Here is a 24247-nt window from a genome sequence, read left to right as displayed (position 1 = left end):
TGTCTTATTTATACAAAAAAATATGTTTGCTTGTGGGTTTGTCTGAACCAGTGCCAGCAGAAAATACACCATTTCAAGCCCTGCGCTCTGCAAGCTCATTCTCCTCTTCCAAACTGGAAGTCACCTTGGTTTCAGCCTTTGCCAAGCAATGGTGGCAGAACAGAAACGCTGCTTTCCTCAGGGCCGGGTGCTGCAGGCACCACGAGAGGGGTCCCCTCCTCTCTCCCCACAGGCAGCTGCCAAGTTTCCTTCTCCAGCCTGGGAGCTGTTTGGGAGAATATGGTCTGATTCAGGAACAGGACTCAGTGCCCATTTAAAAGCTGCACTCAGTGGGAGGGAGCAGCTCCTGAGTGCCAAGTCCTGCCTCAGCTTCTCCTCTGGAGGTTCTGTCAGGTTTTGGGGGTAGGGGCTGTTTGCAGAGCATGGGTGCAGAGGGGAGCTGATTTCTCATTTGTGACTGAGAGGGGAAGTTATAAAGAGCCCTGCATGCAGGTGGGCAAGAATGGCTTATGTTGCCTGGGCAAAGCATGCTGGAGGAGATTATCCATCTCTACAGTCCTGATGCCAAGTGCCACCATCCTGGTCTTCCTGCCCCACACATGAACCTTTGAAGGAGGGGACAGAATCAGCTCACAGCATCAAGAGCTGCACCAGAAGATGCATTTTGCTCCATCTCAGAAATCCAGAAGTAACAGGGCCAAACAAAAAGCCCCTCTGAAAGCAGCCTCTGCCGTTTGCACCCAGCACTGGCTGGCTCCATCCTTTCCTACCCTGGCCATAGTGCCAGGCTTCTCTCCAGTTCCTGCAGAGGCAAAGGGTGCCCTGACCACAGAGATGGTGAGTGCCTAATCCCAGCCACGAGAGCCTAAAGCCCTAGAACAAAGCAATTAAGTTTGGGTCCCTCAGAGGCAGCTGAGAGGAGTTGATGCATCCACAGGGATTATCTCCTCCTCTGCAGATCTCAGGGAAATGCTCACAAGAGGATCAGGTTGCTCAGCCTTTGCTGAAATGTTGGACTGGTAAGACCACAACACTCTGTCTGCTCCTGGGGCTTTGCAAAGCCCCTGCATCCTACTGGGGATTTAGGATGGTTCTTTTTCTCATCCTGCCTCTGTTGCCCTCCCCTCGCAGCTTATTAGTGGTTAATTAGAGCCAGACCTTTGGCTCCAGCCCTGGCCCCACCAGAGCAGTCACCCTGGCTCAGTGGCTGTGAGCAGGTGATGGAAGGGCTGACTTGCTGGGGACTGTTCTCCTCCCTGTGCAGACATCAGCAGAGAGCTTCCCTTGGATCACCATGTGAAGGCAGACATGGCTTTCTGGCAGCCATGGAACAAGAGTGAGGAATGCCCTGCGGATGCCAGGACAAGGGATGAGAAGCCAGGATAGTCCCTGATCTTGGTTCTGTGTCCCCTGCTTCCCTCATTCTCTGATCTGGTGAGGAGAAGCAGCAGGTAAGCAGATGGACTCTGCTCAAGACAGGCAAGCCCCAGCCAGTCTGACATGCTCAGGAGCTGGGACCCCTAAATATTCCAGTTTGGGGGTGGAGGGATAGGAGAGCTCTGAGTCACTCAGCCAGTCCCAAGACTTTGCTACCAAGTTGGAGGGGCCAGTGGGATGCAGGGAGATGTGTGGATCCTGGTTTGGGTCCCTGCAGCCATGTTCATAATTGACGTTGCTCACATACTTGTGAAACAGCGTGGTATGTTCTCCCAAAAATGTCAGTGCTGTCAGGAGTAATGGAGAAATTAAGGGACAGTGATGAACGGCCCTGGCTGGGCTTGTTGGATATTTTAGAGAATCCTATTGGAAAAGAGCACTGGAAAGAGCTGAAATGCTCCCAAGGGGCACATTTGTATCTCGCTGAGGGGGTCATTTCACTGCAAGGGTTGAGCCCTAAGTCTGCCCAGGGCTGCTCCCCACACCCGGTGAGAGCATCCCCAGACATGGACAATACCAGACTTAGGGCTGTGCTCCAAAATGCTGGCCAACCTCCAGCACCACCCCAGACCAGTCCCAGCATCACCATGAGCCAGTCCCAGCACCTCCATGGCCCTGGCACACATTGTCTGCCCCAAGGAGGTCAGGGTGGGCAGGATTTGACCAGTGTGGGAAGCAGGAGATGCAGCAAGGGACAGCAGGGCATTGCCCGGCACGTGGCAGCCGTTCCTCCCAACACCCCCTCCCTCCTTCCCCAGGCCCAGGTGAGCCCTGGTCCTCACCCAGGGTTTTCCCACAGTCCAGGCCAAGCTCTCAGGCTCCGGGGAGCAGCCCACGGGGTCTGGCCTTTCCTCCGAAAGCGGAAGCAGGAGAGCATGCGCAGCTGAAAGAGCCATGAATACCATCACTCGGGGCTGGGGGATTATTTATAACACTGGCACCTCTCCAAACAGATGTTTCTTTTTATCCTGAACTTGCACTGAATGGGTCACTCGTTTCCTCTGTCTCCCATGGGCTTAAAACAGAGGGGGAAAGAGGAGGGGATATGGGTGAGAGTGCAGGGCTCGCCCTGGTCTCACGTCCCTCTGTGCTGCCTCCTCAGAGCGACATGTTGTGGAGAGCCCAGGGCTGGAGATTTGCTGGATTCTGTGTGTGGACATTGTGGTCTGCCCTTGCTCAGAGAGGGAGGATGGCCATGGTCAGACAGGGATGCGTGGGGCTCGCCTCCCCACTCCATTCCTCACGTGGCTGACCCCAGGGCAGCTGAATCATACTGCTGGGGTTCAGTGTGGACTTGTCATCTCCCCTGGCAGTCTCTCTCTTCTGCTTCAGGGCCACAGTCCTCATTTTCAGCTTTCTGTTGGATCCTGTCAAAGCCTGTAGGAGGTTGGTTGTGCCATCTGGTGTGCTGACATCTACTGCAGGACCCTCATGACCTCACAACCCATTCTCCAAGTGCCACTGAGGCTGGGGACTGGAATCTGGGGTCCTGGTCAAGGGCTTTGGTCATGTCAGATCTGCTCCCTGATGCAGAGGTCAGCAGGAGAGCCATCCCTTCCTGTGGGTGCAGTGTCCCTGGGCTCATCCCTCAGCGCATCCCCAGAGGTGCCATGTGCCCATGCTTTTCCCATCTCCTAGAGACCTCAGTCCATACCAAGGCTGTGGTTTTAGTCACATCTTCACAGCCAAGGAGCTCTCACAAAACCACTCAGAGGGTTTTGGCATTAATGACACTGCCTGTGCTTGCAAAACTTCACCTCTCCCAGACCGAAACACCCCCAGATCCAGCACATTGCCAACAGGTACCCAGGCTCTTAGCATCCCCTGGTCTCACAGTGCCTGGGTAAAGCTTTGGGGCCCCCTTGGCATTGGCAAGTGGCCAAGTGAGGAGGGTTTTGCCCCCAGGTGTTCATCTCGGGGCAGGGATGGTCTGCTGGACACAGGGACTGCCCAGCCCTTCTGCTCCTCGGTCTGGTTTCAGATTTCCTACCTCTGTGTTTTATCAGCAGCCGTTTATGGGCCTTGGGATGACAAGATCCCCATGCGTGTGCCCTGCCTAATTCAAGCCTTTTGCTGGGAAAAAAGAAAAAGGGCTCTGTGATAATAATCTGGCCTGTGAGTAAACACAGTGTCATGGGAGCCAAGGGACCCCAGAGGAGAGATGTTGCAACTCCGGACAATTCCAGCCAAGGGAAAAAAAAAAAAAACAAACCAAAAAAACCCCACAACCACTCAGTTTTATTTAGATTAAAGGGTGGGAAAGAAGCAGTTGCAGAGGCCAGAGGGAGGGTGGCAGAGGAAAACAGGACAAGCCAAGGAGTTTCACTGCTGGACAAGCAAGGTTTGGGTTTCAGGGGTCATCAGCCTTTGCTCAGGGAGCCTTTTGCCTTCAAAAGCGGGGGATGGTGTCCCCCTCCCCTTGCAGGAATGCCTTTGCTCCTTGGCTGTGAGCAGTATTGATCATGGGATCCATACAGGGAATTTTTTGTTGCATATGGGCACCCATGATCTCACTTAATGACTCAGATGCGCTTAGACAAAGAAGAAATAAAGTATATTTGACTTCCCGCTAATTTGCACCAGATGTCCCTTGCCTGTTTGGCAGGGTGGCGGGGCCATCAAGCATTGTGGGAGCGCCTGGAAGCACAGCCCTGCTAGAAAAGGGGCTAGAAATAGAAATCCAGAGGAAGGAAAAGGATTGGCAGTTGTGTGAAAGCTCCTTCCTGGTCAGACAAGATGCCCTCATGGGCAGGGGCAGCATTCAGCACCTCTGTCCAACACCACAGGAGCAGTGATGAGGGCAAGGAGAGCATGACCAGAGAGAAGAACACCGTGGGCAATGGATGCAGGAATTGCCCCTGGAAATGCAAAATAGAATTTGCTGAGAGGGGGCTGTGCACCTTGATTTCCAGCAAACAGACTGACACCAGTCACCTTACTGGCGATTAACGGTCTGTGGGGACCAGAGCTCCTGCTGAGGTGGCTGTCAGGGCAGCTGTAGCTGCTATTACACTCCCCAGCATGCTGAGCCATCCCCTTCCCTGTGCACCAGCTCTGCAGGCTGGTTCTCAGCTCCCATAGCTCTGGGGATGCTTGTGGGACCCCCCCCCCCTCCCCCTCCAGATACTGGTTCTGCACAGGGCACTGGTTGTGGAGAGCCATGGTATAGGTAGAAACACAGTCTAGGCAGACTGGGAGGACGTCCTAGGTGTTCCTAACCCATTCTCTCCCACGGTTTATGATATTTACAGGGCTGGAAATGGCCCTGTCCAACATGATGCATGCTTGGGGATGGGCAGTGCCATGCAGTGTCTGTGCCAGCAGTGGCTGCCATGTGTGTTCTGCCAGGATGCTGGGAGACATGCAGGGAGCAAGTGCAGAGGGAAGGGGACTCAGAGCAAAGTCAGAGGAAATTCTTGCCTTGTTACCCAAGAATAGTGAAGACTGAACCCACACAGCATATTTTTGGCATTAGCAAAGGCATCTTAGGCTTACTAGCATTCTTAAGGAAGAGAGACGTCTGGAGTGGGGGAACATTAATGAATCAATAAGGTTTGGTGATGCTTGAGCTGCTTAGCAAGGCACTCTGAGGAGTTCAAGGAGTAGTAGAGGTGGCTCCCTAAATTAAGGTGGTACCACCCCCAGCAGAGGCTGGATACAGCTCCTGCTTGTATCCAAACTCCTGGGTGTAGCCCTGCTCCTGCTGCAGAAATTCCTGTCCAAGTTCATCAGCTGAAGAGGCATCAGCCCCCGGCCACTCCAGTGAGGGAGTGGGAGAGGAGGCGGAGGAGAAAGCTCAGCTGTCATCAGACTTGGGATGCAGGAGAAACGGGAGTGGGCTGCTCTGGAAAAGCTGTGTAGTCATGAGATGGGGAATCATGAGACTTGAATCCCGGTCCTGGCACAGCCATGGCCCTGGCCGTTCTGTTTGACCTCTGCTCTGGCCCTGTGTCATGTCTGTGGGATCACAGGCCACCAGAGCCCTGTGCTCAGTGCTGCCGCTGCTCTGCAATGTTGGGGTGACCCCTTTGATTCCATCCCCGAGAAACCCCCAGCAAGAGCCCAAGGTAGAGATGCTCAAACAGGATTCCAGCAGTGCCTGACCTCAGCCAGCCCTCAGACAATTTTCTTTGCCAGCTGGGAAAGCCAGCAGCCCCAGGACTGGCTCAGCTCTCCTCATCTCTGCTGCAAACTCCACTCTGCCAGGCTGGTGTGATTACAGAGGGGAGATAAGACAGGCAGTGTCTGTGTCACCAGTCAGGGACATTTGCCTGTATCTGTGTCTTGTTTGGACTCCAAACCCTCCCGGACACTCTCAGTCCAGCAGTGCCTGGCTCTGACCTCGCTGGGTGTAGTGTGGGGGTGAGAAGGGACGTGCCAGCTGTCAGGGACCAGCCTCCCCACGGCACTTGGCCAAGCCCCAGAGTGCCCCTGGGACCTGAGTCCCTGGGGAGCACAGCCACCCCACAGGCATGTGGGGCTGAATGTGGTGTGGGGCTGTGTCACCCAGCCAGCACGGCTGCCCTGCGAGCCAGTCGACCTCCTGTCTCCTCTCCCAGCCAAATTCCTCCTTTAGAATAATAAACAGTGTGGCTCAAGAGAAAAGCTCCTTTCCCTGCCTGGCTAGGACTGGTTTGCCTTCACATCGAAGAGCTGGAGAAGGGCAGAGGGAAGGTCTGTACTGGTGCTGGTGGGCAGAAAAGGATGGTGAGGGGTGTAAAATGGGTATGGAGAGCTGGGACAGCATCTGCAAAGTGGGAGGCTGCCATGGAGCTGCAAGGCTGAATGAAGGGTGCTGGACATGGCATTGCTGTAGGAGCTCCCTGGCCTCCATGATTGTGCCTGGATGGGTGAAGGCAAAGGATCCCATGGCTTGAAAATACTCAGGTCCTGGCTTGTGGGAAGGACTTGTAGGAGTCTGAGGGTTCTGTGTCACCCTGCTAACCCATAAGGGTGAGAGAAGATCACCCAAGGCAGCTGAGCATCGTGTAGGTGCCTGGTATTTGTAGGTGTTTGGGTCCCTGGTGGGATAACGTCTGGGTGCCTGCTTTTGTATCACTGAGTGGGATTGCTCCTCCTCGTCTGGCACTCTCAGTGGCACTCACAGTTCCTGCTAAGAACAAAAACTGGGATTGAGGAGAGAAACAAGTGCTCTCAAGCTGGCAGTGAGCTGGGTGCTTTAGCATTCCTTGTGAAATGCCTGTGCGCACCCACATGTGCGAGCACACGCGTCCCCGTGGCAGGGAGGGCAAGGCTCGTCCCTCTGCATCCCGCAGGACGGGCAGAGCTCAGCCAGCGCCTCTGAGCATGCCTCTCGCCCCGGCCGGAGCAGACAAACAAGGGAGAGGTCACCAGTCTTTGCGAGACGTTGCCACCCTCCCACTCTGCTTGGGAAGCATCTCCAAGAGAAATGCCTTTCTGCAAAACCAGCAGCTTTATTGAAACCAGCTATGAACACGGCGGAGGCGGCAGGAGGAGGCTGTGGGGCTCTCCCTGCTCGCTGGAGCTACACCCCTGCTAGCCCAGTGCACGGTAGGGGTTTGCCCATCAGTGATCCTGCAGAGATCAGGGAGCTGTCTGTGTGGGGACAGGAAGCCGGGATCTCGCCTGCAGCAGGACAGTGACAGCCATGGAGCTGGACAGGCATATAAAAACTAGGCATGAGTTCGGGAGGATCTCAGCCCCTTACAGGCAGGTATCTGGGGGCTGGGGTGATGAATACAATCCGGCTTGTGCATGCAGGCAGGGAGGGGTGAAAGGAGAGGAACCCAGTTGTCCTTACAACCTTGAACATTGAATAATGGATGAATCACACACCTCTGTAAAGGAGAATGGGGAAACGAAGGTAATTGTTCTCACGGCAGTGCCTCGGGGGACAGAGATTAGATTGTCCATCCTTCTCTCTCCTGCAGCTTGGTGCTTCGAGGGTGGGTGCAGGGAGGTCACATTCATTTACAGCCTGAGTTTCACCTCGGTCCTTTCATCCTACCCACTCCCATCTCTTGCCCTATGTGCTCTTATCCCCTCTGGCAAACGAAGAAAGAGAAAGAGTTACAGAGGTTTTTTTTCCCGGGAGGAGGGAGTCGGACGCTGCTGAATAAGCTGGAGACCTGGAAGGATTTGTGGTAGATCAGACTTGTGTTGAGCCAAAGCAAGAGAATAATAAAAACATCTGACAAGCGCACGTCATTTAAAAACCATTTCCTCCTTAACATCAAGCAGACCGGGAGGCCGCTCCAGGGCCAAGAGGCAGCGGAGAGCTCAGTAAGAGATGGGACTTGGGGCTGGGTCAGCAAGCCCAGATTGCCACTAGCCCTCCCTGAGCCTGGCAGGAGCTCCCCAGAGCACTGCCAGCATCACAGGGGGCTCCTCCTGCCTTGGGAGGTGGCCCAGTGGCGGGGCAGGAGCTCAGCCCCGGGTTGCAGTGTGGCTGAGCTGTGAGGTTCAGCTCCATGCAGGAGCATCCCTGAGTTCCCCAGTGAACTCATTTTCCCCAGGCTTTGCCCAGGCACAGAGAAAGCCTTTTCCCTTACTCTTCCTCTTATCGGTGTGTTCATTTTGCTTTTCAGAAATATTCGTTCCCACCCCTACAAGGCACCACGGGGAGGAGTACCTGTCACCCCAATACACAGGAGACAGATCCCTGCTCTCAGGATCTCTGGCCCTGTCTCCTTTGGCTCCTGGCTTGCACCAGGGAGGGCTTAAAAAGCTCTGTGGGAAAGATTTATTGAGAAACGTTGATTAGAAGGATTTTAAACTAAAAAAACCTCTTAGATATTCTCTTAAATTTATGTATTTGAAAGTTAAATACAAAATCTAATTTTTTGGTGGAGTTTCTTCTGGCTTGTTGTGGTTTAACCCCAGCCAGCAACCAAGTGCCATGACAAGGCTTCTTTTATTTCATTGGAAGCAGCAAACAGTGTGGGAGAGTTGGAGGGGCATCTGTTTTCTAGCAAATTTTATCTCACTGTGTCTGAGGGAAGAAAAACTAAGGAAAAAAGGCAAGTGGTAAAGCAGAGGGAGGGAGGGAGGAAGGCAGGGCTTTGCCAAGGGAGGAGAGGCATTTCCAGCTGAGATGAGCAAAAGTTGACACAACTGCTGGAGCCTCCAGCAAAATCCCTGTTTACCAGTGGGAGAAGCCTTAGAAACTGCAAATCCAGCATGAGGGGGAAGCACCACTCCCCCAGGAGGGAAAGGCTGAAAACTGGAGAGGTGGAAATTTTCTGAGGTGGAGAAGTGAGGCCAGGGCTTGGAGGACGGCCGAGGGAACCCTCCTCTGCCGAGGGCTGTGCTCATATCACTTTGCACTTGGCAGGACTCGGACACCAAGCCCAGAGCCCAGCATGCTGTGCCCCACTCTCAAGATGTGTCTCTGGCTCCTCATCCTCACTGGTGAGTGCTGTGGCTGGGCAGGGATGTGTGATCCCTGGGGTCTCCCCTCGGGGTGAGGGGGAGGAAAGGGGCAGTTCCATGGGGAAGTGCTGGGGTGCACAGCATGCTCCAGTCACATCTAACCCTGCTGATGCCTCACACCCATGGACTGACTCAGTACTGTGGCAGGGTGGATGTGAAGTCCCCACCTACTTCATGGTGGTGCGCAGCACGGTGGGAGAAGGAGACCTTTCCATAGGCAGCAGTGCCAGATGTGCTCAGACTTTCCTTAGCAGTCACCCCACAGCAGGAGGGATTTGGTCAGATCCCATACATCAAACAGCCCCCCACAGCAAGGCACCAGGGCTCCCAGCTGCACCTGGGCTGTTCACTTGCATTGCTGAAAGTCCCTGGATCTGTCCCAAGCTGTCCTGTCCACCTGTGGGGTCACCGGAGAGGAGCATGTCACAGCCCCATTGGGACATCTGGGGAAATGGTGAAGCAAGGAAGCTGGGAGAGACACGGGGAGCCATTCAGGAAGACCTTGCCTGCTCTATTGCTTCCAAAGGATTTCCTGCAAGGTTTTCCTTTCATTCTTTTTTCACTTTTTTGTAAACTGACGTTGTTTCAGCCTCGACTGTGTCCTGTCTGATGCTGTCCATGTGGACAGCCCACCAGAAGAGCAGGGTATTGCCTCCTATCCTCCTTGAGGGTTCTCCACCCAATATTGCCACAGACAACATGGGCTGCATTGAGCACTGCTAAATCCTGTGATGTCTGATTTGTTGTCCAGTAAGGGTTGCAGGAGGTACAGGGAATGAAGGGTGACCCACCATGATCTGGACTGGCAGGGTATTTTTGAGGAGACCATGGTTTTGTCAGTGGTGATTACACTTGGGAAGGCAAACCCAGGGAGGATATTTTTCAGTGTAAAGGCTGACACTACAAATCAAACAGATTGCCGTGAGGTGTGCTTTTCTGTGGATTTCAGAGGAATTCAATTTGGTCTCATGTCACTCCTCTCTCAGGTCTGCTGGAGGTAATGTTTGGGGACAGCAGGCTGCACATCGAACCCAGAGACACTGAGCTTGTCCTCAACCTCCACAGCACCTTCTCCCTCCTGTGCTATGGGGACAGAGAGCTGGTCTGGGAACGGGAGGGGCAACCCCTCAGTGCCTCGCTGGAGCACAGGGATGGTGTCTTTGTCAGCAATCTCACCCTCAGGAATGTGACAGGCCATCACACCGGGGAGTACACGTGCACCTACAGTCCTGAGCAGGCTCCAGAGCCAGCAGAGAGGAGAGCCCTGTACATCTACGTTCCAGGTAGGGGACAGCATGTCATTGCCTGTAGGTTTCCATGGGGTTTAGCAACCAGGAAAAAGAGGGCTTTGACTTACTTTTCTGTCTCCAAGCACCTGGCCTCCCCAAATCCCTTCTCCAATAGCAGGAGAGCCCTCATGGTAGGTCTCTGGCTGTGGCATGTCTCTGGTGTACCAGCTCATGGAGAGTGTGGTGTGCTGCGACAAATGGTAGGGGAGCAGTGGTGCTTGGTGGTGCTGGGTCTCTGTCACCCTCCCAGGAGACATTTGACAAGCACATGACATGCAGCTCTACTTTCCCAAGGGAAGTATGGCAAGAAGCATCCCACCAGCATGGAGCCAGGGCCCTGTGGTGGAGTATTCCTGGCGGAGCACAAAGCAGCCCTGGTTAAGTTTCCAAGCAGCTTTCTCTAATCAATGTTCCCTCTCTCCCACAGATCCCTCCCTGGTTTTCCTCCCTACGGTCACCTCTGAAGAGGTCTTCATCTTCATCACGGGCTACACAGAGGCTGTCATCCCATGCCGTGTGACCAACCCACAGATGCAGGTCACCCTCTATGAGAAGAAGGTGGAGAACCCCATCCCAGCTACATATGATCCACAACAGGGATTTAAAGGCTTCTTTGAGGATAAGACCTACTTCTGCCGGACATTTGTGGATGACCAGGAAGTGGATTCAGACACTTTCTACGTCTACAGGATCCAGGGTGAGCTGACATTGCCTTAGCACATCTGTGCACCTGCTGTGGATGTTTCTTCAGGCCGCTGGCAGGAGACACCAAAGTTCTCCCCGTCTCCTCAGTGATGATCAGTCTGGAGGCTAGATTTAGTCCTGTCTCCAGTAGAGAATGGGTTTTGCCTACAAGTCAGCTACAACTCTCAGGGAAGATGGTTTCCAGTGGACCAGTCATCCAAGGGTAAATGGACTGGGTGCCCACTCATCCCTTCATAATTCATTCCGTTCTTCCACCTTTCCCACAGTGTCATCTGTGAACGTCTCCATCAGTGCAGTGCAGACCATAGTGCGCCAGGGAGAAAATGTCACCGTGATGTGCACCGTGAGTGGCAACGAGCTGGTCAACTTCAACTGGGATTATCCCCGCAAGCAAGTGAGTGCTCCACACCCACAGGCTCTGGGCAGCAGCTCCAGCTTTCGCCCAGATATGCCATGGCAATCACTCATCAGTATCCCATGGCAAAAGTTATGGGATGCTGCTTCTGATGGGGATATGATTGAATTAAGACTGTCTGTCTCAGGGGTCTGTGATTGGTGCCTGTTCCCTGTCCTGTGGTAGCCAGACTGGGATCCTCTACCACTTGCTCCCTCCTCACTGTAAGCCCAATGGCAGAACATGTTTTTGGCTCCTCAGACCGTATCTCCTGTCCCCATTTTGCAGGCAGGGAAGGCTGTGGAGCCAGTGACTGACTTCCTGCCTGGATCCACTCATGAGATCCGCTCCATCCTCATCATTCAGAATGCAGAGCTGGAGGACAGTGGGACTTATGTCTGCAATGTCTCTGAGGGCTACCATGAGAAAACAGACCGGAAAGACATCACTGTCCAAGTGATCGGTGCGTTGCGGCCCAACACCCAAAGCCAGCAAACCATGTGGGCATCCAGGCAGGATGTCCCAGAGTGACCCCCTCTCCTCTCTCACAGCCTCCAGCTTTCTTCCCTCCTCACTTCTGCTCTAAGTAACCATGACAACAAGCCAAACCTCACCCCATGTCACCCCTGCCCACTGCTTGGCTTCAACACATCCCAAAATTCCCTTCATGGTTTTTTTGACCCTTTAAGACCCTTGAGGGTATTGGTAAGAGCTCCTCTGCACTGTGCAGTGCCAAGTGATGTGAAGACATGTTGTCTTCCATCTGCATCTGACCTTCTTTCATGTAATTTGAGGGAAACTGCCCCATCTCCATTATCTCCACAAGATAACAGCCACATGCTTCCACCCTGTGAGCTCCTCTGCTCCAATGTGGCTCTGGATCCACATTCCCCTCAGACACAAGTCTGACGTCTTGAGGGATGGATCTGGATCTGCCCTACCACTTCTGGCTGTTCAGAGAGTTTTGTTCCAGATCCATGTTTATCCAAAGGGCCAGGGAGGAGGTTCTTCCCCTCTCTGACCCCCCTCTTCCTCTTGCCTCAGAGCGTGGCTTTGTGCACTTTGACACCCACCTGCCCAGCACAGTGTATGCTGAGGTCCACAAGAGTCACACTATCCAGGTGGAAGTGGAGGCTTATCCCCAACCCAGCATTGTGTGGCTGAAGAACAACAAGACATTGACCATGGAGAGCAGCAGCGAGTTCACCATCACCAGCAGGAATCTGTCAGAAACCAGGTACGTGCCCATCATTCCTCACCAGGGTGGAGAGGGGGTAATTCAGAAAGGAATCTCCAAATTGCTGGCTGGACACAGTTGGTGATTGATTAGCTTTCTATGAGTGGATTTTGAGCACCCCTCAGGTGGGTGGGAGCTGGTTGCCTCCAAGCATTATCAGTCCCCAGGTACCTTCCCACAGCCATCACTCTGGGATTGTGTCTCCCCCAGGTACCAGACAGCCCTGGTGCTGGTGCGTGTGAAGCAGGAAGAAGGAGGATTTTACACCATTCGGGCTTCCAATGAGGATGATGAGAAGGAGCTCTCCTTCCATCTGCAGATAAATGGTGAGGATGGGCATGCACACACATGGCTGAGGAGAGCGGGAGAAGCCTCAAGGGGTGGCACTGTCCTTTGCTGCAGAACCCTCAGAATGAAGGTGTTACTCTTATGGCCTCAGCTCCAGAGTGGTCTTGCTTAAAGAAAGAGCATTCAAGAAAGAAACACACTTGGGTGCAATATCTCACAGTTGGCCTCAGAGCAAGGGGGACAGGGAGGCAGCACAGACACCATCAGCTTGGCCCAAGGTAGTAGATGTAGAGATGATTGTACAGCTGTGATGTCCAGGACATTCCCCCATGCTCACCGTGTCTCCAGTCAAGTTGCATGGGGCAAATCTTCCCCATAACCCCCTCAAACCTTACTCTTTTTGCTGTTCCCTTTCAAAAATAAAACACAATGCATGTGATGAGTCCTACATCATCCCTAGACTATGGTAGGGATACAGTAGACTCACATTCCCTAAAGGAATCATGTTCTTCTTCCATCCTGCACTCAGAAAAGAAGATTAATTCCCATCACTTTCTCTTGTTTTCAGTGCCAGCTAAAGTGGTGGATCTCAAGGAGAACAGTAGTGCCAGCAGTGGGGAGCAGACTGTAACATGCTCTGCTGAAGGCATGCCCCAGCCAGAGATCAGCTGGTCTACTTGCAGTGACATCAAATGGTGAGTGGAGGGATGGAGGCCATAAGAACAGCTGGACTTTTATTTATTAGAATAGCAGGCTATTATTTAATTGTATTCTGCTGGCACATAACACCTGGGCATCCCATGGTGGTGCATGGTCCCTGCTGCCTCTCAGGTGCCTTTCTCCTCTCTGGACCAGGTGCAGCACCAAGGGACAGCCCACCCGGCTGCTGGGGAATGAGTCGGCCGAGATCGGTGTGCAGACCAACGCCTCGTACCACGCAGAGCGGCAGCTCTACCGTGTCAACAGCACCCTGCAGCTGCACAGGGTGCACGAGCCCCTGCTCCTCAGGTGTACCGTGCAGAACTTCCTGGGCACCAACTCCCAGGACATCACTCTGGTCCCACACGGTAAGGGCTGAGAGAAGTTTTGAGCTAGTAGTGGGGAGATAGACATTTCTGTGTTTCCAGCCTGGAAATCTGGGTGCTTCTGCCCCAAATGAAGCTTCCTGTAGGTTGAACAGAAAAGATTGTTCCAGTTGGAATGTGGAGCCCTTATGCCCAACGGCCATGGGTGTGCTCTTCCCACTACTGGCAGGGTCATCTCTCCAGGGAGGCAAGACAAGCGTGCCTGAGCAGGTCCCCAGTGTCTTGTTGTTAGCCCATGGGTCACTAGATGGTGCCACGGACTTGAACATCCATGTGCTGAACATCCCAAATATGAGGAAGGATGATAAGCCCAGGCCCAGGGCTGCCAGATCTTCCCCAAGCAAAACAGCCCCTCTAGATCTTTTCACCCTCCTGTGGCCAAACCTCTCCTGAGGCAGAAGCCAGAAACAACCCATCACCCCATTATCCCTGGGGGGCTGGCTCTGCAAGTGCTGGGAAATCTGCCCAAGAGGATAATGTCCCTACCTAGAGAACAGCTCAGGGTCAGTGTCTGGGGGTGGAGTGTGTGGGGATCTCTCTGCACTGCTCTCACCTCCTTTCCCTGGGTGCTCAGGCCATGTAGGGGTGGAGGAGTCTGACTGCTGTCCCTGTTATTTTTGTAGCCTTGCCGTTCAAGGTGGTCATCATTTCTGTCATCCTGGCCTTGCTGGTCCTCACTGTGATCTCCCTGATCATCCTGATTGTGCTGTGGCAGAAGGTAAAAGAGGAGAGCGTTCCCAGGCTGACACAGTGGTACTCCAGGGTTAAGGTGCTGGGCCTGATGATGTCCCAGCTGCATCAGGATCTGTGGGCCTCTATCAGTTCCTGCATGCCCCTGGCATCTCTGGGGTTGATGGGGAATGAGACAATGGCTGTGGGGACCAAAGGCTCCCTAAAAAAAGTCCAGATATATCCCTCACGCCCTCTCTGACTCCCAGCCTCTCAGATATATTTCCCTCTGCTCCCTTTTTCAGAAACCTCGTTATGAAATCCGCTGGAAGGTGATTGAGTCAGTCAGCTCTGATGGGCATGAGTACATCTATGTGGATCCCATGCAGCTCCCTTATGACTCCACCTGGGAGGTGCCCAGGGACAAGCTGGTATTAGGTAAAGGCTCTGCAGGTCCCACTGATGGATTCCTGGCTGTCTGGGGATAATAAGTTTTGGGTTGAGATCTCAAAAAGAGGCCAGCCCAGAACAGACACAGAAATCCCTGGAGATACGATGTGGTCCTAGAACAGGGGGATCATCATCACCATGGTGGGAGGCCAGCTGCTCCCTTTGGCATTAAGTACCGTGTTATTCCTGGCTATCCCACCTTGTAGCTGGAGGTTCTGGAAGCCAGCCCCAACCCCAAACATAGCTCATGGCCATATCCATGCCCACCAGAATGACTGCAGCAAGGCTGGTGTGGTTTCAGACAAGCAACTTGTATTTTCCAGGCTCTTCTCCTCACTTCTCCTCTAGAACATTGCCAACTTTGCCTCCTGGCTGTTTCTTTGCAGGACGCACTCTCGGCTCTGGTGCCTTTGGTCGTGTGGTGGAGGCAACAGCCCATGGCCTGAGCCATTCACGGTCCACCATGAAAGTGGCAGTCAAAATGCTCAAGTGTGAGTTCTCCCTCTTTCCCCACCTTAAAGCCCCAAGACCAATCAGTGCCACACTCTTCCCTCCTTGCCCTGCTGGTCACACTGGCTCTTCCCAACAGCCACAGCCCGCAGTAGTGAGAAGCAAGCCCTCATGTCCGAGCTGAAGATCATGAGCCACCTGGGACCTCACCTCAACATTGTCAACTTGCTGGGGGCCTGCACCAAAGGAGGTAGATGAGCCCTGAGCACCCTGTCTCCTCTCTCTGCTTCCCTGGGCTGTGCTTAGGAGGACAACTGTCTTTAGGTAGAACAATTCCTGTTTTCTGGTTCCAAATGATTCAACCTTCTCCTAAGAGAGCCTTGTGGGACTCTGAACACCTTTCTTCCAACCTGACTGAAACTGGGAAGGCACGTGCCACCTCCCTCCACAAACACAAATTTCAAATGCCAAAAAAATACTCCAAACCACAAAGGTGCCTTTTCCCTTTGGCCCTGCCTAGATATCCTATAGTCTGGTAATATCCTTGGGCGATGAAATTCACGGGCACGGTGGCCAAGGCAGGGCTGATGCAGGTGTTCTGTCCCACCAGGACCCATCTACATCATCACCGAGTACTGCCGCTATGGGGACCTGGTGGATTACCTGCACCGCAACAAGCACACCTTCCTGCAATCCTACGGGGACAAGGCACGGCAAGAGGCAGAGCTCTACGGGAACACCCCCAAGGAGGACCATGTGCACAGGTACCAGGAAAGCAGCTCTCTCCTCCTCCCTGTTGCCTGCCCCATCGTAGTCCTATCAAAGAGGGAGGCTGGTACTCCCAGGAAGGATCCTACATTTCTCCAGAGCAGTGAAATAAACACTGGCCCAGCACTGGGACACAGCTGGCTCCTCTGTTACCTTGTTAGACCAGCCCATGTGCCAAGCAGTGACCTTCAATCAGCTTCTGACAGCGAGGAGTTAGCAAACTCTGTCCTAGAGCCTGAGTTTGCTAGCACACATGCCAGCTGCTCCATGCCAGTTGTGAATATTTCCTGGTATCATTAACTTTATTTGCTTAACCATAGCAAATGAGTACAGAGACACAGGGTTTTCCAGCATGTCTTAACCACTGGAGATCTCAGCTCTGCATTTCCAGGGCAGGTTGAGTTGCTACCGAGCCTAAGGGAGAAGTGCTACAAGGAGGGCAATTGCGCAAGAGATGCCACAGGGAAAGGGAAATGGTCCTTTATCTGGTTGCCAGCTGCAAGGGATTCAGGCACAGCAATGCAGAGGAATGGTCCCCTGGGAAGTTAGAAAGCAGCATTTCCTTCCAACACACCAAAACAGTAGTAAAATAGAGCAGTGTTACAGCTCCCCCCTGCCCTTTCTGCCTGAGGGCAGCTGAGATCTTCCTAAGCACTATGCCATTTGCACTCCACTTCATCCATGATGCAGGGCTTCTTTCCTGGCTCTGTGGAATATTTTAGTGCTGGGGCTGAGGGTCTGGGAATTTGAGACTCACAAATCATTGTCCCCAGTTCTCGTGTCTCCTCCTCTCCTCTGGATCTGAACAGCCTCTTCTCTTCTCCCCACAGCCACCTCTCCATGTCTGTTGAGAGTGATGGGGGCTACATGGACATGAGCAAGGATGACTCCCTGGACTATGTGCCCATGTCTGACATGAAGGGTGAAGTCAAGTATGCTGACATCGAGTCCTCTAACTATGGCACCCCCTATGAGCTGGACAGCTACTCCCCCTCAGGTAACAGCTTGGCCACAGCGGGAGGGAAAGGTGCTTGTACTTTGGGTGCTGAATGCCTTTGCTTGCAAAGGTCACTTTTGGGACTCGTCTAGCAGCAGTGGTAGATCTCCCTCACAGTGAGAGCTCCCAGCTCTGTCTCTTTGTTGCTGGAGGCAGAGCATTCCCCTTCCACTAGTGGGAGGCTCACCAGTATGCTGGGTAACACCAACATCCATCTCTGCTTGCCCTCCAGCTCCTGAAAGGACAGACCGGGTGACACTGATAAATGAGTCTCCACTCCTCAGCTACATGGACTTGGTGGGCTTCAGCTTCCAGGTGGCCAATGGGATGGAGTTCCTGGCTTCCAAAAATGTACGTATGCTGGCTGGTCTGTGGAGTCCGTAGTGGTGGTGGCCAGCAGTGAGTTTTCTGCCATGTCCTGTGGTCAGCTTCCTCCCACTGTCCCTCTGTCTGTGCCAAACTCCTTGTAGGATAAGTGGCTGTGCAGTTGAAGAGCTGCTGACCACTTCCCTTTGAAAACACAGTCCTGGAGATCAGCGTGACTGTATTTGCATGTGACAGCTAACTCTGGCTCACACTGAGCTTCAGAACTCAAATTCCCTCCTGTGCTCCTCCTGATCCGTGTTCAGCACAGCTGTGGCATTATATCATCCCTATTTACTGGGATGACCAAACAGCATACAGAGAGCTAAAGCACAAGGCACTCTGCAGCAGAGCAACTACTCTTCCTAGACACCCTTATTGCACTGCATGCTCTGCACACCCCAGGACTCATCAGAAGTGCTTGATCACTGGAAATTAAGCCACCATGGAGGACTAAGCTCTGGGATTTCCTAACGTCTGGCTTAGCCCAGGGCAGGCAGTAATATAGCTGGATTGTGTGAAGCATCACACAGGGCAGGGCTAATGGAAGGCATGAATGGCATCAGTGCAGAGAAAAATTCCTGGATCTCTGCCTCCAGCCAGACAGTCTGATACCTAAAATGCATGCTCAGTGCTCCCGCAGCTAATGTCAGGGAGCAAATGTCAGACAGAAATGTCTGTTCATATGGAAAACATCCAACCTGCTGGCAAGCTAGGAGACACAAGCCAGCTTGGTGTAACTCTGATGTCTTCGGCCTGCTGGGTTGGATTGTCCAAACAGATATGGAAACAGCCCCTCCTTCCTGCCCAAGTGCCCTCGCTTGGTCCAAGCCCTGGCAATCCACTCTCTGCTGTGTTGTTCCAATTCCCCCTGCTGGATCCGTCTGGCTGTTGCTGTCTTGGGGGAAGCAATCCAGGCAAACAGCAAAACTGTGGTAGCTCTGCTAGTGATTGAGCCATGATTGTCCCTAGAGGTGAAGGAGACACCTGAAATGACATGAGGAGCCTCCTGTCCCTGCAGCCCCAGGAATGGGCTAGTGCTGGAGCTGGGGGTGTTCTCAGGTTGTGTGAAAGCTTCTTGCAGTGACAGTGCTCTGTGTCCCCCCTACAGTGTGTGCACCGTGACCTTGCTGCCAGGAATGTCCTCATCTGTGAGGGGAAGCTGGTGAAGATCTGTGACTTTGGCCTGGCAAGGGACATCATGAGGGATTCCAACTATATCTCCAAAGGCAGTGTGAGTACCAGGAGCCTTGCAAGCTCCTTCTTCCCCAGGCTCTGGGCCTGGCACCCCCTATATTGTCCCCCTGGGAGCCACCTGTCCATAAGCGTGCCCAGAGGTGGTGACAGGGCAGGACTCCCAGGAGATGATGTCAACAGCCAGCCATCCTTCACTTTGTTTGCTTGGCACACTGTGAAGTAGCAGAATTGTGTGCCCACATCTCCTGGCTCTTTACAGAGGAGCCTGAGCAGTAGCAAAACTCAGGATTGTCCCCTGTAGACCGTCCCAATCATGGCAGCAGGGCTGCATCCTGCCAGCACTGAGTGTGGTCCTGAGCTTCAGGCAGGAGGAGGGCAAGGCTGGGCAGCTTGGTATGGCTGTAGTGACTCACTGACCACTCTGGGAAAAGATTTACAGGATTCTGCTCTAACCACTAGACCACAAGTTAAGAAGAAGTGTCTTCTTGCAAACAGCTACTTTCCATAGAAATGTCTCCAGTCTTTTGAGGCAGGAGAGGATAAGGCTGTAATTGAGTTTTGCCAGAAACCATTTCCCTGTGATTTCGATAACAACCTATTCACTCCAGCCCTGAGGCATTTGTGAATCTCCAGTCCTGCAAAGCAGACCATGTAATTCCCAGAGGAACTGAGGCTAGGGGAGCTGAGAATAGAGACAGGTGTCTTAAACCCCAATCTTTATCTAATCTACCCGCTACTTCTCTCATGCTTTCTCCCATGTGCTGTCAAACAGGTACCCAGAGTTTGGTCAGGGGGACCCTCCCCCAGGGCGCTTGGGGTTTTCAGTCCAGCCTTGACATAGCTGTTTTCCTGTCCAAAATGGGAAATGAAACTGAGCCCCTTTGCAATCCTTCCTGGAGATTATTTTGGTATTCATTGTGCAAGCAAATCCCAGGAGCAGCACAGGCAGTGCTGCCTACAAAGTGGTCAAGCGAGGCTTTCTTTTTCATTACTCTGCATGAGTAAGAGCAGAAAAGAAACTGGATGTATCCTTTGGCTCTTTTCTGGTCATCCCTTAGCCCCCTACAGCCTGGTCTCAAGTTTCCAAAGTCAGATAGGCCTGGACTTTCTTCAGGAGTCTTTGGTCAGGTTGTGAAAGTCAGTGGCCTCCTCAAGAGCAAGGGAACAGAGAACACACACTGTGACACGTGTGCATTCATCATGGCAGGCTGTGATGGAAATGGATACAGCACATCCATTCTTTCTTCCTGCCTGCTGGGTCTGTTCTGCACAAAGAAAGAGGCAACTGGTCCCTTCCAGAACGGACTGACAGCAGATGTCAACAGATGTGTTGGACTCACAGGCAGATCAGAAGGGTCTTCTTTGCTTGTAAATTATGTGTCAGGCTCTTATCAGTTGAAACAAGTGCTATGGGTGACTCTCTTCTTGTCTCATTTTTGATTCTTTCTTAGACCTTCTTGCCCCTTAAGTGGATGGCTCCAGAGAGCATCTTCAACAACCTCTACACCACCCTGAGTGATGTGTGGTCTTTTGGGATTCTTCTTTGGGAGATATTCACTCTAGGTAAGTGCTCTGGAGGTCATGGTATCTGTAGTTCTGATAATACGTTAGCAGGATCCCTTCAAAAACAATAAAAATGCATTTCTAACCCTCAAGTCCCTACTTTATCGGAGTAACACTTCATTCCCTGTCTCCTTCTTCCCCATGCTTGCATTGCATTTGGAAGTGAAATGAAACAGGAAAGGTAAAGGAATAAGAAAACCTTGGTGTGAAATGTATGTTGCTGGAGGGTGGCAGGCAATCCTGCAGCCTAACTCCTGCTCTCCCTTTACCCCCAGGAGGGACTCCATACCCTGAGCTGCCTATGAATGAGCAGTTCTACAATGCCATCAAACGTGGCTATCGGATGTCCAAACCCACCCATGCCTCTGATGAAATGTAAGTGCTGTCAACACGTTTGCCCTGGATGTGCTCTACACATTACAGAAGCATTTCTACCTGTTTTCCCCACCTGCTGACTCAGGCTCTCCCTTCCCTCTTGGCAGCTACAACATCATGCAGAAGTGCTGGGAGGAGAAGTTTGAGATCAGGCCATCCTTCTCACAGCTGGTGGTGCTTATGGGAAACCTTCTGGTGGATTGCTACAGAAAGGTATGTCTGAAGGACCCTGTGCTGGAGGGACAGAAGAGGGTCAGTGCCTTGGTGAGGGCCCTCAGTCAGGGTTTGGAGACCAGTGTTTAGTGCTGCAGTGCCAGAGAATTTTGCTGTGACCAAGGCTTCATTAGTTGGAACAGCCAGCAAAGGTGGTTTGGGAGTCCCAAGAACATTGCTAAGACAACTGCATCACTTAGACAGCCAGCTGGTAACTCAGCAACTGCAGAAATCTGAACTGGCAGGAGATCAAAATCCTGCCTCCAGCTGTTTGGTATTTTGGAGCTGTGAAGTTGTGCCACTGGTCTCTCCGTTAGGAAAGGTTCATGGCCTATCTTTGTTGGAGTAAGGGCAGCTGAACCCAGCTAGAAGATGCCAACCCCTCCAGGAAAACCCTGGCAGGCAGGAAAAGGAAACACAACACAAATCCATTCTCCCCACTCACAAGACATTTCCCTTTCTTTGGTAACCTGCCCTGTGAGAGCAGAGGTACCAGCAGGTGGATGAAGAGTTCATGAAGAGTGACCACCCCGCTGTTGTCCGCACAAGACCCACAATTCCTGTGCTGAACAATGCCCGCCTTGCTGCCAGCTCCCCCAGCAGCAGCATCCTCTACACAGCCGTGCACCAGAACGGGGGCGAGAATGATTATATCATCCCTCTTCCTGACCCCAAACCTGAGGCAAGCTGTGACCTCCCTCAGGAGGCCTCCATCAGCCGGGCCAGGTAAAAACATTGCTTCCGAGTGTTGTCCTTTCCCCCAGCTGTCCAAATCTGAAACAAGGGCCTCAAGAGAAAATGGAGATGCTCTGTTGAGGCACAGAGTAGGGGTGGATATACTGAGAGAAAAGGAGGGCAGTGTCACCCCATCTGAGGTGCTGTGACCTGCATGAGCCCACAGGGATGGAGATGAACCCAAGGAGCTGGGACATGAGCTGAGATAGGGCACAATGTCACATCCCTGCACATCAGCCAGCACAGCTGAGGACAAGAAACCCCACTCACAGGGAGGAGAGCAGGCAGGGAACCACGTTGTGTGGACCCCAACTGACCTTGTACTGTGTTTGAAGGCTGAATAGACCCACCTGATATGGTCTGTTCCACTGTGAGAAGCTACTCAGATACAGTGGGGCTGCTGGGAGCTCAGCACATATCTCAGTTTCTGGGAATCCTCTCCCACCAGGAGACCTGGGACTCATTTCTCTCTCCTTCTTGTCTCCCTTCAGCTCTGTGCTGAATGAGGCCAACACATCATCTACAATATCCTGTGACAGCCCCCTGGGCCTCCGGCAGGATGAGGAGCAGGAATCCGACCCACAACCAGACTGCCAGGAGCCAACCACAGGACACCAAGAGGTGGAGGAGAGTTTCCTGTAGTCAGAACTGGGCTGACTCTGCATCTCCTTATGGAGAGGCCAGCTGAGGGGCTGACCCAGATGTCACAGAGAGCCATGTACGTCAAGACATCCCCTCGTGTCCCAGCATTCCTCCTTCGCTCCTGTCTCCCAGTGCTGGGTGGGGAATTAAAGACTTTTCCCCATTGCCATCCCCTTCCCCCTTGAAAAGAGGTGGCTCAGTGCCAGAAACCCCCTAGATCACTGCCACATCCTCTTCAGTGATCAAACCACTGCAGGAGGGTGACATCTCACAGACCAGCATCTTTTCCAGTGGAAGACGTGGGTTGGATCCACACGAGATGCTACTTTCTGCATTGCCAAGATGATACTTCAGCCTCTTCCTCCTCCATGGCAAGGAGTTTCATCTCCTCTGCACCAGCACTTCTCTGATGGTCTCAGGACCAGCCACACCATGGTTCTGTGAAATGCCACTGGGACAGATAATCCTCCTGGAGCCCATTGCTGGGGTGTAGAGAACCTGCAACAGCAGCCTTCAGCTGCTGGAGGTCAGGAGTACATTGGATTCTCCTCCAAGCACAGTCAAGTCCTGAAGAGGCCAGGCAGTGTCTGGGAGGTATGGAATTACCATTTTCCTCTCTTGACAGCACTTCTATGGTGGATAGAGCACCAGAAGCACTACAGGTATTCTCAGCTCTGGGGCACAGCTCTGCATCCACCTGGAGGCTGTCACACCCTTTTGTGCCCAGCATGGCACCAGGAGCCCCAGGGACATGCCAGGAGTTCCAAACACCCTCACAATGACTTGGTTGTAGAAGCAATGAGGGCAGTCACTGTTGTTCGTGTTGTCTGTGTGGACACTAAGCTAATTATTCTCCATTGAAGATTTAAAGGGAACAAATATATTAATCCACTAGCCAGGGCCAGTATAAGGAAGCATTATGGTTATTCATTAATCTACTGCTACTACACCCAGCTCATCTGCTGGGAAATCATATAGCCATGCCAGCTGCAGAATCCTTGTGCCTTATCTTTGGGAAGCAAAGGTTCACCTTTGATAAACTGTTCACCCAAACCTCCCTTCTCAGGATGGGAGGGCTCACTGTTCCCTCCTGAGTCACAGCAAGATTATGGACAGAAACAAGGATGCCAGAACACCAACCCCGGGATAGCTCCAAAGAAAGAGAGGGAGAGAGGCTGGGGAAGATCAAGATCCTTGGTCACAGTTGAACTGTGTCTCATGCATGCCCTGCCACCCTCTGAGGTTGGGCAGGGCCACTTGCAGCCTGCCAGGGCTGTGAAATGTCACAGGCAACCCAGCAGGGCAAGAGGAATCGGGGAGGATTCCTCTCTCTTGGAGAGTGTTTTGAAAACTAAATGGGCCCAGACCTTCCCCCTGCTTCTCACCTCTTTCCCCACTTCTCACAGATGAGTCAGGGGCTTCTCGTGCTCTCAGCTGAAGCTTGAACGAGCAGGAGGAACACCAGGCTTTGGAAATCAGTTGTGAACCCCACCTCTGCAGAGATGAAAGCTGGACCCCCAAAACCACAGGTCTGACACCACAGAAAACAGCAGGCTTTTCTCTAAAATGAGTTTCACTTCACACAGAGCTCTGTTCACTGCATATCCCCTGCTCCCATTAACTCTTCATTGTCCTACTCATGCACATCTCTCTGTGCATCCTACAGGAGCTGCACAGGAAGGTTAACAAAATCAGAAATTCAGTCAGCATCTTGCTGGGCTTCTGCCATCTCAGAGCCACTGAGAATTTAATTTTTTTTTTGAAAATATGGAACTTCTGCCAGAAATCCCCAGCAAAACAGCTTCTGTTTTAAATTCTCTACCATTCCAGTGCTACCATTTATGCATCTAAAGGAGGAGTAGGTGTTTTGTGGGCTGATGTCCTTGGTAAAATGTGAACATAAGAAGTAGCACTTTTATTGACAGCCAGCAGAGGATATTTTCAGCCTATGTGGTCAGATTCCCCACCATCCATAGG

At 52.6% G+C, this 24247-nt stretch overlaps 1 protein-coding gene across 1 annotated transcript; it reads left to right on the top strand.

Moving 5' to 3' along the window:
* The first annotated feature begins 1308 nt into the window (after positions 1-1308).
* Positions 1309-22270, top strand: PDGFRB (platelet derived growth factor receptor beta). The gene is given in 23 exon segments (XM_062501949.1): positions 1309-1451; positions 8753-8829; positions 9837-10133; positions 10567-10836; positions 11111-11238; positions 11527-11701; positions 12283-12475; positions 12686-12801; positions 13332-13458; positions 13619-13830; positions 14472-14566; positions 14823-14955; positions 15354-15458; positions 15557-15667; positions 16028-16181; positions 17016-17182; positions 17415-17533; positions 18657-18779; positions 20194-20305; positions 20581-20680; positions 20788-20893; positions 21381-21619; positions 22120-22270. Coding segments are annotated over 23 exon segments (3453 nt in total).
* The last annotated feature ends 1977 nt before the right edge of the window (positions 22271-24247 follow it).

This window comes from Cinclus cinclus, chromosome 14 (genome assembly GCF_963662255.1).
Source record: "Cinclus cinclus chromosome 14, bCinCin1.1, whole genome shotgun sequence".
Classification (NCBI taxonomy): Eukaryota; Metazoa; Chordata; class Aves; order Passeriformes; family Cinclidae; genus Cinclus; species Cinclus cinclus.
The sequence above is the reverse complement of the archived record's forward strand: the minus strand, read 5'-3'. Positions and strand labels throughout refer to the sequence as shown.